Consider the following 15,000-nt stretch of genomic DNA (forward strand, 5'->3'; position numbering starts at 1 on the left):
CGCCGCGAAAAAAATTTTTATTCTCTATTGTCTTCTGGCACTTTTCTAGCTGGATAATAGAAACAGACTGACAAATTCGAATTGACGCACACATTCACGGCAAGCGTACACAGAGACTGCGCAGCCATATTCATTCATTCATTCATTCATTTTTAATAGCAATTAAGTAATAGCAATTAAGGGTACAGCACTGGACAATACTGGTAGTTTTGTTTGTTTGGTTAGGTTTTATTTATTTATTAATATTTTTTTTGGAAGGGATCTTTTTTTCTTTTGTTGATACTAATATATTTTAATTACAAAATTCTAACATAGTAGTTTTTGAATTCATATCTAATTGTAGGCAAGATGATTTTTCTGATTATTAATTCTAATTTGCAATTAAAAAGTGAGCAATAACTTTACATACCCGTCCAACTCAAGGTTTATTTAAGACATTTTGTCAATTGAAAATTGAACAATGCACACTTTATATTTTTGAGTTTATTTTATAATGAGAAAAATAATACATGTCATAGCGAAAAAAAAAGACCCAACAAATCAAAACAAACAAACAAACAAACAAAAAAAAAGAGAAAAAAAACCCCATTAAAAAAACAACTAAATTTAATACAGTTCACTCTACTTAAGCATGTATCTGATAATAAATCATTCCACTTATTTGCTACATTGAATCAAGAGAATAATGTTTTTCTTTCTGTGTTAATATATACATTTATCCCTATACAGTATTAGAAAATGTGCGATGAAGTAGAACGAATGTACACAGAAATGTCCTTAATGGAGAAGTATTATGACAGATTAGTGCGACAGATTCTTTACTTCTAAAATTAAAGTTAAAATTCATACGCACCTTTTCAGACTTACATCCAAAATTACAAAAGTTTTTTTTTTTGGTTCTAATTAATGAATCGACCACTTATGTAAGCTTATGTTTCTCTAGGTAATAAGGACTATTTTTTAGAAAATATCATACTTTAGCATTGTGTAAAATCTTATACACATTTTGTTAACAGCTGTTGACACAACAACTATCATAGAGCTTGATTCGGGATGGCAAGAAAGAATGAAGACTGGAAACAAATCACAATTAAAACCAGTGCCTGCTAATATGACTTTGAATGATCTGGCATACGCTGTTTATTCTTCTGGAACGACAGGGGTACCTAAAGGTAGCAATTTTCTGTTATATATTATGTTAGATGTCAAAGTTTTTCATTTTATAAATAGAAAAACGCTTTATCAATTAAGATTTGTCTTGGAAAATTTAAATCGGTGAGGATTTATATGCATATTTATTTTTCTTAATGAAATGTTTGATCGCTGCATATCTACTATCTTTTACAGTCAGGTATGAATTTTTTTTTTTTTTTTTTTTTTTTTTTTTTTACCCGTGTGGTGTCCGGGGTCCCTCAACTGAGAGGGTCAAGAATAGCCCAACGCCAAGCCAGCGTGTCGTAAAAGGCGACTAATGGTGTGTGATTCCCCCATCTTTGAGTCACCTGGTCCTCCAGGTTGGGGGTTGGCAAAGGGTTAACACCCCTTTCCGTTAAACTCAAACCGTTACAGAAACACAGACAGACAAACTAAATCCTTTTTTTAGCTTGGGCGACCGAAGAGTTTCTGGAATTACAGAATTTATGAAGGACAACAGACAAAGCCGAAAGGACTCTGCTGACCCGATGACGTCTTCGCCAAACAAGCAGCTTCGAATTGCGTCGTGGAACGTTCGCACCATGTATGAAGCAGGAAAAAGCTCTCAAGTTGTGACTGAGATGAGAAGATACAGGCTGCATATACTTGGAGTAAGCGAAACCCACTGGATACAATCCGGACAGAAACACCTCAAGTCTGGGGAGAAGATTTTATATTCAGGGAGAGGGGACGGGATTCATACACAGGGAGTAGGAATAATTCTAAGCAAGTTTGCCCAGAAGTCACTGAGAGGATGGGAACAATGCGGAGAAAGGATCATTATGGCGTCCTTTACAACACGGAGTAAGAAGATCAGCATGAACATTGTACAGATCTATGCCCCAACAAATGATGCAACAGATGAGGACAAAGATACATTTTATGGTCTGCTACAACAAGTCATTGACAAGTTGCCAAGGAAAGACATCAACATATTGATGGGAGATGCTAATGCAAAAGTGGGACAGGATAACGTAGGCTATGAAGGTATCATGGGACGTCATGGCATGGGAGAAATGAATGATAATGGAGAGAGATTTGCAAATTTCTGTGCATTCAACAGTTTGGTGATTGGAGGATCAGTGTTCCCCCATAAGAGGATTCACAAAGCAACTTGGGTCTCACCAGATGGTGTGACAGAGAATCAGATTGATCATTTTTGTATCTCTCGTAGATTCAGACGTTCATTGGAAGATGTGACAGTACAGAGAGGGGCAGATGTTGGATCAGACCACCACCTGCTATTGGCAAAGCTTAAGCTCCGACTCAGAAAACACGGGGCCAGATCACATACAAGAAGAAAATTCGAGGTGAATGCACTTGATGGGGAAAAAATGAGGAATTCAAACTACAATTGAGTAATAGATTCCAACCTCTTACTGAGCTCGAGGAGGACATAGATGTAGAGTCACATTGGGCAAAGATCAAGGAAGTCTACATAACAACTTGCCACGAGGTATTGGGGGTAAAGAAATCGGAACATAAAGAATGGATAAGTCCAACCACCTTGGACCTTATTGAAAAGAGGAGAACAAGGAAGGAACAAGTGAATGCAAGCCGAACAAGGGCTTCAAGACTGGATGCACAAGAGCAGTATCGAGCCATAGCTAAGGAAGTCAAAAGATCTGTGAAGAAAGACAAGGAAGCATTCATGAACAGACTTGCAGAGAAAGCAGAAGCAGCAGCGACTGGAGGACACATGAGGATCCTTTATCAAACTACCAAGACACTTGCTGGAAAATATGGGAAACCAGAGGTACCAGTCAAAGACAAAGATGGGAAAACTATTTTTGGAAAAGAGGCTCAATCTGAACGATGGAGGGAACATTTCAACTGCCTTCTGAACAGACCACCACCAGACAACCAGCCAGAAATTTTGCCTGCAAGGAATGAGCTACCAATTAGCTGTGATCCACCATCGATAGCAGAGATTGTGGGTGCCATTAACAAGATGAAAAGGGGAAAGCTGCTGGACCAGACCAGATTCCACCGGAGGCTCTAAAAGTTGATGCGGAAAGAAATGCTGAGGCCCTGCACCCACTATTTGAGAGAATCTGGAATAACGGGATATTCCCAAAGGATTGGAAGGAAGGACATCTTATCAAGCTTCCAAAGAAAGGGGACCTCAGTAATTGTAATAATTATCGAGGCATCACTCTTCTTTCTATCCCAGGAAAGGTTTTCAACCGTATTATTTTAGAGAGAATTAAGAATGCAACAGATGCTAAACTGCGGGACGAACAGGCAGGTTTTCGGAAAAACCGTTCAACCACCGACCAGATTGCCTCTCTGCGAGTCATAGTAGAACAGTCTATAGAATGGAACTCTCCTCTTATTGTCAACTTTCTGGATTACGAGAAGGCTTTCGACAGTATTGACAGAGCAACATTGTGGAAAATTCTGGCACATTATGGACTCCCTGAAAAGATAGTAAACCTCATTAAGGAAATGTATGAAGGATCAAGTTGCAGGGTTGTACATGAAGATCAGCTTACTGACAGCTTTGAAATTAAGACTGGTGTCAAGCAGGGATGCTTGCTCTCACCATTCCTGTTCATCCTTGTCATTGATTGGCTAATGAAGGAAACCTCCAAAGGGAGAAGAAATGGGATACAGTGGACCCCTGGACACAGTTGGATGATCTGGATTTTGCAGATGATCTGGCTCTTTTGTCCCACACCAGGACCAGATGCAAGCAAAAACCACAATTATAAACAGCCTCTCGGAATCAATTGGTCTAAGAATTCACCCTGCAAAGTCAAAGGTCTTGAGGATAGGTACGCGTCAAAGGGAGCAGATCAAAGTAAAAGATCAGGAACTCGAAGATATAGACACTTTCTGCTATCTCGGAAGTATAATTGACAAGGATGGAGGCACGGAAGCAGAGGTGAAAGCACGAATAGGAAAGGCACAGGCTGCATTCACATCTTTGAACAGAGTTTGGAGAACTAAAGATATCTCCCTTCAACTAAAGCTAAGACTTTTCAACTCAAACGTGAAGTCTGTCCTACTGTATGGATGTGAAACTTGGAACGCATCACAGGCATGTATAAGGAGGGTACAGATTTTCGTAAACAGGTGCATGCGTAAGCTACTCAGAATAAAATGGATGGATAGAATAAAAAATGAAGAAGTATGGAAAAGAACACAGCAGAAACCAGTGGGAGAGGATATAGGAAGAAGACGATGGAGGTGGATTGGACACACGCTTAGAAAGAATGACTCAACTATAACAAAGAAAGTATTGGACTGGAACCCTCAGGGCAGAAGATCAAGGGGAAGGCCACGAGGAACATGGAGAAGAATTAAAGAAGCTGATATACAGAGAAGTGGTAAGACCTGGAATGAGATAAAAAAGTTGGCTCAGGATAGAGAAGGATGGAAACTGTTTGTCTGTGGCCTATACCCTGACCCAGGGTGAAAAAGGCAATGATGATGATGATGAATTTTTTGATATTTTTTTTTTGTGAGTGAATTAACAAAAAATTTTTTTGCTCTTCAGTTTAAGATAGAAACAGATGAAAATTGACATATACATACATGCCTGTTTCCATTTTTTTAAAAATTAGGCAGGCACACACACACACACACACACACACACACACCCACACACACACACACACACACACACACAATAAGTACACCACACATACACGCACACTCATAAATTCAACAGCAAACGAAATACGTGTAGACGTACATCAGCATTCGTGTGCGGTTTGCATTACTCTACAAGACATTTTTCGACGAGGAAAAGGGAGGAACAAATAAAACGTTTAAGTAATCACCTGTAAAATAAATTGAATACATCATTATCATGCTTCTCCAGGAATAATGTGCCCACACCTAGGAGCAGTGTTCTCTTATTACCATCGACACACTTATTATCCATATGAAGGAAATGAGAGAGAAGCTTGTAACATTTTCTTTGTGTGGGAGATGTTGCGTCCTCTTCTCAAAGGTATGGGCATCGAGATTACCTTTAAAGAAATTATGAATCTTAAATACGAATGTTAGAACAAATAAACATTGTGTTATTTTTTTAATGGTCAGGTGCGTTAAGAAAAGAAAGAATTGTGATGGCTCAGAAATGTGTGATTAAATTTTATTTGTAGTTTCTCCTTCATGACTTTTATTACAGTTCTTCAACAGAAAAATGATTCACATAGAATTTATACCGCCAGTGTGTACTCATGAATTTGGTTATTTATTTAATCTTTCAAAATGGGAACAAGAAAGCTAAATTGTGTCATGATACAGTGACTAGGCTATAGAAATAAGTTCGGAAGAATAGTCTCCACATCATCCTGATTTTAAAAGTTTATTCTCAATGATTAGGCCTCAAATTAAAGATAAATGATAGAAAGAAGAAAAAAAATGTAATGGATTAATGTAATTCGATATTTCTTAATCAAACATGTAAGTTGTTGTTGTTGTTGTTGTTGTTGTTGTTGTTGTTGTTGTTGTTGGTGCGAGTATACCATTTTACTAATATGTCAAACATTGTATTTAGGGTAAAAGAAAATAACTTGTAAGAACCTATTATCAGTAAAGTTTGACATTTTTTAAAAATTACAGTACCAAATTTAGACTTGTAAACATACGAAGGTATAAATGGGAATATTTTCTTTATAATAATTTTGTGTCCTTCAAAGTGAGTACCAACAGTTTGAGTCAGTTAGATTTAAGAATAAATATGTAAATAATATTTGTTGATTTTCATCAAAAGCCAGTTCAAAAGTGAAGATAGAAAATGTAATATTATGATTTTACAAGTCAATAAATAAAATAAAATAAAATTGTTGTTCTTACATTTTTTCATATTAAGATACCTCAAGAATATTTAATGTTTTTTTCTTTTTTAAACAAATATTTCCAGGAGTTACACTTTTCGTCATGCCCAATTACATCGTCTACGATCCTGCAAGTGTGTGTAAATTTATCCATACTCACCAAATCACACGGATGCTTTTTACCCCGAGTTTGTTAGAGACCATCATGAATACGACACCGCTTGAAAATTTACTGGAGTCATTCAAGTCTATGAGGTGTTTGGTTATTATAGTGAAAATTCTGAGAATATTGATAATAGTTAATGTATAGTAAAACTCTTTGTTTTTAGGAGCATTATTATATGGCCCGTTATTATATCATTGCAAGTCTTCATTTTAAGATGATCAAATTATATTATTAATTATATTGATCTTTAAAAACAAAAACAAAAACAATTTTTAAAAAACCCCAAAAACATCAAGATATCTCCGACGACGTGCACATGTTTGGAGGTCTGATATCTCAAATTGTTGTGGGGTCATTGTTGTAATGTAAGATACGCTCAGACCAACACAAAACATTGACTGACCATTCCAACAATGGCGCTCATTTTTCTTACCTATAAATAATTATACATCGTCCCTGACCCATCAGTCAACCTTTTCAATTGTATGGTTTGAAAATAAATGCGGAATATTTTTGTTCGTCTTCTTGCGTTAGTTTGTAGCATTAAAATGATGAAATAATTTCAGTTAATTTTATTTAAATTGTTTAAGTCTACCAATAACATTACAAATCTCTTATTTTGCAAACACTGATTTCATAGATTTTAATTTAAATATTCAATTTATCCAGACAAATTTGGTTTTGTGGAGAGGTTGTGACCACTAGCCTGCTTGTTCGATGCATTGAGAGTTTGCCATGGTTACGATTCATCAACTTGTACAGTGTATCAGAGTGTCATGATGTGGCTTGTCAAGATTTAAGTCAGTACTATAAAGAGAATAGAGTAAGTTGTTTTAGAATAATCTGTTTAATGATGTTATACACAAAGATTACTTTTAAATTCATGAGTAAGTTTCGCATTTGTTTGAGAGCCTTTTTTGTTTGTTTAGTGATAAGAATCACTCTTCTTCTCTCTTCAACATTTTGAATAAACACCCTTGAACTAGGGGAGGTAGCTTGCCCAAGGTTACACCTTCGTGACGGACGGGTTCAATTCAGTACATCCATGTCACAGTGAATAATATACCGTTTTGCGACCCCCCCCCCCCCCACCCACACACACAACTTTCTTTTAAAAAGTTGTGGCTTTGAAAATAATATCTCAAAATTCCTGGAAGAAACACTCAATATATTACTAAACAAAATCGTCAACAATTGAACCAAAACCAAAGCTCTCTGGTGACTTATACTTCACATACGAGGTAGAATTTCTAACAATATTTTTTTTTAAATATTAAACCACAGCTTTTACAAAGTCTAAACCAGACAACAAAACCATTCTAGTCATCAGACTTGCCTTGTGATGATAACAAAATAAAATTTTAAAAAAGCCAAAAAAAAAAAAAAAAGAAAAAAAAAGACAAACAAAAGAAACCCCCACATTTTTATTTATTATGTCGCTGGCAGGAATCTCTCTTAAACAGAAAGTATTGCCCTGTTGGTCATGTCCTGAATGGCGTCGACATTGTTATCATGGAAAAAGGCAAAGTTCAACCTGTAGGAACATCCGGAGAGGTATGGGGTATTTTATTATTATTGACCTTTTCAGACAAAATTGCTCTCTCAACTTTTACTATAGTGTAATATAATTAGAATTGTTAAAAATCTGTTGTGTTTAGATATTTTTATATATTATTTTGTCTGTTATGTGTTTTTTGTTTGTTTTTTTAAAAAAAAATTTAACCAGCATAGCGACATGTAAGAGTGAGTGATGGAGTGTTAATAACATGAATAAAAGTTCTATTATTATAGATTTTATAAACAGTGCCATTTCAATGAGTTGAATCATTCGTTACATTGTTGTTTCAAGGTTGTGAAAGTGAAAGTTTACATCCAACTTGGAATATGTATTATGAAGAGAGATATATTTGTAAAATACTCAGCCTTTTAACAGTACAAAGTACATCTTAGCCTTTTTATAACACTCTGAGCAATTTGTATTGAAAACAAAATTATCAAGCTTTCAAATAGTGCAATACCCACTAAATGTGCGAAAGCGCTCTACAAGGGGTCCCAAACCAACTTTTAACGTGTAGCACGACATAATACCAGTAAGGTGCTTAGTCAATTTCTTATTGACAGAGACAACGCTAGAAGTGGTACATGCCAGGACTAATTTTACTAATGTGTAGTAAATACTAATGAAAGAGTGAAAATGGAGAGGCTTCGGGTGGGAACAATACCGACAATGGACGTTTTGAGTAGAAACCTTCATCAGCACAACACTAAACAAATTAACGTGGGAAACAAATAAAATAAAATGCATATATAACTTGTATCGTCTGTACTCAATGGTGGTTGGAGTATGAATGAAACGTTAGCGTGGCGTGGGTAGAGAGTAGGGTGTCCCAAGGGTGTGATCGGGATGATAACAGAGGTCAGCGTGTGAAGGAACAGGAACTTACTAGAAAATAATGGAGGATAAAAGACATAATAGAATTGTAATATTGGAAGAAGTAGTAGTAATAGAATAAATAGTAGAAGTGGTAGTAGTAGTAGTAGTAGTAGTAGTAGTAGTAGTAGTAGTAGTAGTAGTAGTAGTAGTAGTAGTAGTAGTAGTAGTAGTAGTAGTGGTAGTAGTAGCAGTAGTAGTAGTAGTAGTAGTAGTAGTAGTAGCAGCAGCAGCAGCAGTAGTAATAGTAGTAGTAGTAGTAGTAGTAGTAGTAGTAGTAGTAGTAGTAGTAGTAGTTGCAGAAAAATAATAGTAGTAGTAGAAGTAGCAGTGGCAGACCCCTACCGTTCTCTAATGTGAGTAAAGCACTTTTTCAAAAGATTCAACTTTGCAAGGGCAAAACCAGACTCAAACAAGACACCCACGCGTCAGGGAGCAGGTTCCATTCCACAAAACAACAAAAGTTACTGTTTAACAGGCGACGTAAAAATAATGTTGTGTGTGTTGTCAACTTTAACAGCGCCACCTTTAAGATAAGTTAGGTACAGAAAGCGGTATATGTTATTTCTATGGTTTCAATAATAAAAAAAAAGAAAGTGATTTTTTTATAAAGAAATAGAGAAATCCGTCACCTTAATCCAGACTTTATTTCAGTATCTGTTATCCAGTAGTATAAGTTACTTTACTCTTAATAAGCTGTTGTTTGGTAGAGAGTACTTTTCTCCAAACCTATTATAAGTCCTCGTTATCCACTCATAGAGAACACAGAGGCCATAACAAAAAAAAAAGCCACAACGTGGGGTCAAACCTGCTTTGATTTATTCAAATGATAGGATGATAGAGTCTTCATAAATATAACCTTATGTTAGGTAACTTATGGTGATAAGGATGCAATGGTAATAATGGTCGTTTTGGTTGTAATGTTGATGATCAAAATGATAATAAACTGTGATGACGGCGATAATGATGATAATAGTTTTATCAAGGAAACAAGTTTTCACACTGAGATTAATGAAGAAAATTTAAAACAAATAATCTTGCGAAATGTTTAAATATATAATCGCTCAAGACAAAATTAAATACATCAATTATGAAAAAAACCTCATTAATATCCCCTGTCCTTAACTGCATTCAACATTATTTTTCTTTTTTTTTGTGCGTGATTTTGTAGCAATTCTTTTTTCGTGTTTTGTTCAATCTAAAAAGATACTGATACTTGAACGGTCGTTTGGACGGTTTAATATTTTCCCTTCAATAGTATTTTTCTTTTATCATAGCCAATTAAATAAAGCAATTGATATTGTTTTATGGAATAAATACTGGGACTGACTCCAGCTTTTTTTGATAATACTTAATAATTTGTGTTCCAAAGATTTTTGTTGGTGGGCCAACCCTTGCCATTGGATACATTAACCGTCCTGACATTCAAGCAAAACGTTTCATTTCAACAGCTAAATCAGAACGGTAATTATTTATTTTACTAACTCATAATGTATTTATCAATAAGGTCAATGTCCTCGGTACATTTCATTCCTGTGAATCTTATAATCTGATACAGGATTATCACCTTTAAATAGCTTTTTGCGACTATCTGCCTCAATCTGGTCTAATATCAGACATTGGAATTTGAATTTTTACCCGAGTGTCAAATCTTATACTTGGCGAAGAGTGACTGTAGCTCCTAAAATTGAAATTTTAAAAATCTTATGATTGTGAGTTTAAATTTAGCTTTCAATGCCTGGTTTATCCTGAAATGAATAGACATGAGGTGGGAAAGGGTCAAGGGGTCACAATTTTAACGAATATTGTCATATCAGTGGATTAGATAAGTATTTTTAAAAAAATAATTGAACCTACATTTCAAAGTTCAGGTCAAGTTTTATTTTTTTGTTGTTTGTTTTTGTTTGACATACCTTTTGTTAATTATTCCCTCATATTGATTTTATTCAATCTGTTTGTTCATGCATACGCGTGATAGTCTTTATCTGAGGTAATTACCTCACCAGACTGATAGCGTGGTTTGATATCTTTTCGTTTTATGTTTTACAATAATCACAATGAAAATATGTGACATACATTTTCTGTTCCTGATTTGATCTCATGATTTATTTAAAAAATAATTCAATTGCCTGAGATTCTTCAGTTAAATTCCAATTGTAATGTCTCCCACCAGACTGTATGTGTCCGGGGATTGGGGATACATGTTGAGTGACGGACGCTTGGAGATCTGTGGTAGGATTGACTCCATGGTTAAAGTTAGGGGCTACTCTATAGAAATTCAGGTAATTAAAAAAAAAATATGTCAATAATCTTTTGTTCTAAATATCTTTTGAGGCATGATTTATTTAATTACCACCCCCCCCCCTCCCATATTATTCATGTCTTGTCCTGCTGAAATTTGAATTTGTTAGATGAACAATTATCCTTTCCAGCTCAACAACAAGAGAATCTAATTCAATATGTTTCTCTTAAATTACCCTTTCCATTTTCTAAAAACTAAGATTGCCTAAGCTAGCTAGTGAAAGATTAAAGAAAATACATAGGGTCAATGGGACTCACATATTATATTGAATCAAAATAAACAAGTTGTTGTTATAATTTATTTATTTATTTATATATCTAGTTATTTATTTATTCATCTATTAATTAATTAATTAATTCATTCATTCATTCATTCATTCATTTATTTCTGTGTTTATTTATTTATTAATTAATTCATTTATTCAATTATTTAACTAATTAGTTGGGTAATTTATGTAGTTTGTTTATCTGTTTTACATAGAATGTTTATGCCACTTCTAGGTCAGTATCGTTAAATACAAAGATTTCTCATGTGATTTCATTGTTAATTTCTCTTAGGCTGTGGAAGCTTGTCTTCTGTCACTGTCAATGGTGAAAGCCTGTGTGGTGTTGGTGAAAGGCGATGAAGGAGAGAACAAATTCTTAGTTGCCTATATTGTGCCCTCCCGTGACACGTCTAAGAAAGAAGTCCGAGCCGAGTTGAAAAAGATGCTTCCTTTCTACATGATCCCATCCTATTTCCTGTTTCTCAAAAGGTAGTAGTTGATTATTGGTACATGGTCGAAAAAATAACTATACCTCTAATGTCTGATTACTAATATCATAATGCTTTTTCTGGTAGTTTCATGGGTGTCTTGTCATGTATTAAAATCGTTAAGCATGTTCAACGACTGGATATGTGTGACTCCGATACTGTATTTTGTTATTTTTAAAGATATTTTACGAACACATATTATCCCTTTTAACGTATGTGTGAATAAGTCCTTGCATGGTAAAAATGTTAGTACAAAAGGGCCACTCAACAGTCAACTTACTCTTTATGAAATGGAAATTGGGTTCGTGCAAACAGTTTGGATATAAATAGAGTATTCTGCAGAACGTTGAGCAGGATGTAAAAATGTGGAAAGAGCCTGTATAGATAGTTCGAAGATGACGTCACCAAGGCCTTTGTTATTGTTTTTGCCATCCGCGTTTGTGAGTTGTTCTCACTAAACTGTATTAACCAGACTATAAACGTTCATGGTTACACAGAGTTTGTGTGTTGGTCCGTTATACTTCCGGGTGGCAATGTTGTGAACTCCTTGGCCAAGCACATTCTATCTATAGATATACATACGTTTTTTTAATCTAGTCTATGATTTATTTCAATTCACAGTATTTGTTCCATTAAATGCTAGATAAAACCGGAAACACAAACTTATGTTACTGTATAAAGTATTTAAGATGAACTATTTTCAGAGCTCATCAACTCTATGGCTGGCAAAGGAACAGCACGAATCATAACGTGGCTTCAAACATAATCAGCCAATACATTAGCTCCTCTCAGACTATACAAATCGACGGCCCAACTGATTTTATTTAAGACTACAACAAATATTGCCATCTATGATACGAGTATTTTAGTGCCTTAAAAGTAAGGAATAAACATAAATTAAATAAGAAACAAAAAATAATAAAAAGACAAAAATTGCATAATTGCATTTCTTTCGTTTTTAGCATACCTGTTCTTCAAGCAAGTGGAAAGTTGGACAAAACTGCTCTTCCCAGTTATGACTCCCAAACTGAAGATATCGGGATTGAAGGTAGACCATCAACTGTGACAGAAATAGCTTTGGCTGAGATTTGGATTGAGACACTTGGCTTGAAAGAGGTTGATATACAGGAATCTTTCTTTGACCTTGGAGGGTGAGTGTTTTTCATTGCCTTTGATGGAAGAACAGTCAAACATAGAATATATAAGGCTTCATTCAATAAGGCACATTTGAAAATTCGGGTTTTCCGTTTTTCCTTTATAAAAATTAAACAATTTTATTCATAGTTTTGTATCATGGTTTTGGCGCTTTTGAAAAATGATCATTATTACGTTGGATTTTGAAATGACAAATTAGGGACACTTGGGTAATATAAAGAACTGAAAAAGTGTGTATGAAACAGTGCCAGACAAAGCAAGAAAGAAAAATACAAGAAAAAATAACAGTATTGCTTCCCCCCAGTTGAAGCAGGCTGGCTTTTTTGGGAGTTTTTTTTTCCCTTGTATCTTTTTTTCTTGCTTTGTCTGGCACTGTTTCATATACACTTTTTCAGATCTTTATGTTGGATTTTGAAAAAAGATTATTTTTTCATCAAGTGAGAATAACCCTCTCTGAATGAACAAAGTGAAAAAGACAAAATACCTGCTGCTTACTTGATGATGTCATGACCTGCAATCAACCCTACAGTGCTTTATTTCAATTATACAATATAGGAATGTTTTAAATAACATCAGATGTGTAGTGATGATTAGTTGATAAAAGATATAATCATAATATGTGACTCATTATTACATACAGATCTGTTGAAACCTAATGCCAACAATCATTTGTTGATTTGATTTCAGCCATTCATTGATCGCCTCAGAAATTCTACAAAGGTCAAATAATAAGTTCCATGTACAGTTGTCGGTAAAAGAGTTGTTTCGTCACCCAACCATTGCTGGACTAGCCAAACTGATAGATGCTCGTATCTCAAATGATGGGAAAGATGTTGAAGATGTTGAATTGCAGCCAACCCTTGACCTTATGAATGAGGTTACAAGGCATGACCAAGGTGTTGAGAAGTACGCTGAAAGATATTCATAAGATACAATATATGTGTAGATGGGAATGATGATAGAGTTGGAACATATGATTTTGAAATCAAAATAATCTTATTCTGTTGTGATGGCATTAATAATGTCATGATTAATGATGTTAAGATGATAATAATGATGATGATGATGATGATGATGATGATGATGATGATGATGATGATGATGATGATGATGATGATGATGATGATGATGATGATGGTGGTGGTGGTGATGATGATGATGATGATGATGATAATGATGATCGATGATGATGATGTTGATGATGATGATGATGATGATGATGATGATGATGATGATGATGATGATGATGATGATGATGATGATGATGATGGTGAAAACGTGATGGTGGTGGTGATGATTTGTTCAATAAACATTGTAGACTGATAATTATGATAAACAAAATTTACATATATAAAACGTATGCCACAATGCCGTCAATAGCAGCAGGGTATGTAATATCCTATCAATATCATGAAAATGTAAAGGTAAAAAGGTAGTAGCCTACTTTAACAGTGAGTTAAAACTAACGATAGATTTGTGCGGCTATGTGGTCTAGTGGTATGACACTCGCTTTCGGATCGGAAGGTCCCGGGTTCGATCCTCGCGCTCAGCGCATAGTTGAGTCCTTGGAAAAGACTCTTTACTCACATTCTCTCACCGTACTCAGTTGTAAAATGAGTACCTGGCCGTTAACAGCGTTGTCTTTGTCCGAAAAATTGTAATATCGCCTAACAGGCGTCATGTCCCGTCCTATATGTTAAATGTTGCTGTTGACCAGGGACCCCTTGTAACGCGCTTTGAGCACATTTAGTGGATATTGCGCTATATAAAGCTCTATTAAGCTCAATTATTTAGCTTCTCTTATCCTTCTGGGCAGATCATTCCACACAAGGACCCCAGTGTGGATAAAGGAACGGCCGCCATAAAATTTATAATTATAATTATTTCTAAAAGTAAGCTTCGTTTTGTCAGTCGAGGATCGCAAATTCCTATTTGGTACATATATTTCTAACATGCTTTTAATGTAGTCAGGTGCTTCATGATTTAGGCTTTTAAAACAGGCAGGCAGCCAGTGCAGCTCATACAGAATAGGCAGGGAATGTGCCATTCTCTTTTGCCTTGTCCCTAATTTTGCTAAATTAAACTCAAAGCTTGCATATTAGTTATCGTTGCCATGAACAAAATGCCTCCTTTGAAATGGATTGAAAGATAATCAAAACCCCATCTTTATTGTTTGGCCAATGATTCCACAAAACTGCTTTTTCCT

The 15,000-nt window shown here is 35.2% G+C and overlaps 1 protein-coding gene across 1 annotated transcript in view; it reads left to right on the top strand.

The window, feature by feature from the left end:
* The window catches only part of LOC144971034 (uncharacterized), a 41,570-nt gene that overhangs the window by 9,825 nt on the left and 16,745 nt on the right, over window positions 1-15,000 (top strand). The window contains exons 5-14 of the mRNA XM_078911352.1: window positions 1,017-1,172; window positions 5,024-5,155; window positions 6,074-6,242; window positions 6,823-6,976; window positions 7,600-7,707; window positions 9,957-10,048; window positions 10,758-10,866; window positions 11,444-11,640; window positions 12,602-12,790; window positions 13,482-13,700. Coding sequence (XP_078767478.1) covers window positions 1,017-1,172; window positions 5,024-5,155; window positions 6,074-6,242; window positions 6,823-6,976; window positions 7,600-7,707; window positions 9,957-10,048; window positions 10,758-10,866; window positions 11,444-11,640; window positions 12,602-12,790; window positions 13,482-13,700 — 1,525 coding nt within the window. The remainder of the gene's footprint in view (window positions 1-1,016; window positions 1,173-5,023; window positions 5,156-6,073; window positions 6,243-6,822; window positions 6,977-7,599; window positions 7,708-9,956; window positions 10,049-10,757; window positions 10,867-11,443; window positions 11,641-12,601; window positions 12,791-13,481; window positions 13,701-15,000) is intronic.

Source organism: Berghia stephanieae, chromosome 4 (assembly GCF_034508935.2).
Source record: "Berghia stephanieae isolate SIO BIC M18660-M18661 chromosome 4, UCSD_Bste_1.3, whole genome shotgun sequence".
Classification (NCBI taxonomy): Eukaryota; Metazoa; Mollusca; class Gastropoda; order Nudibranchia; family Aeolidiidae; genus Berghia; species Berghia stephanieae.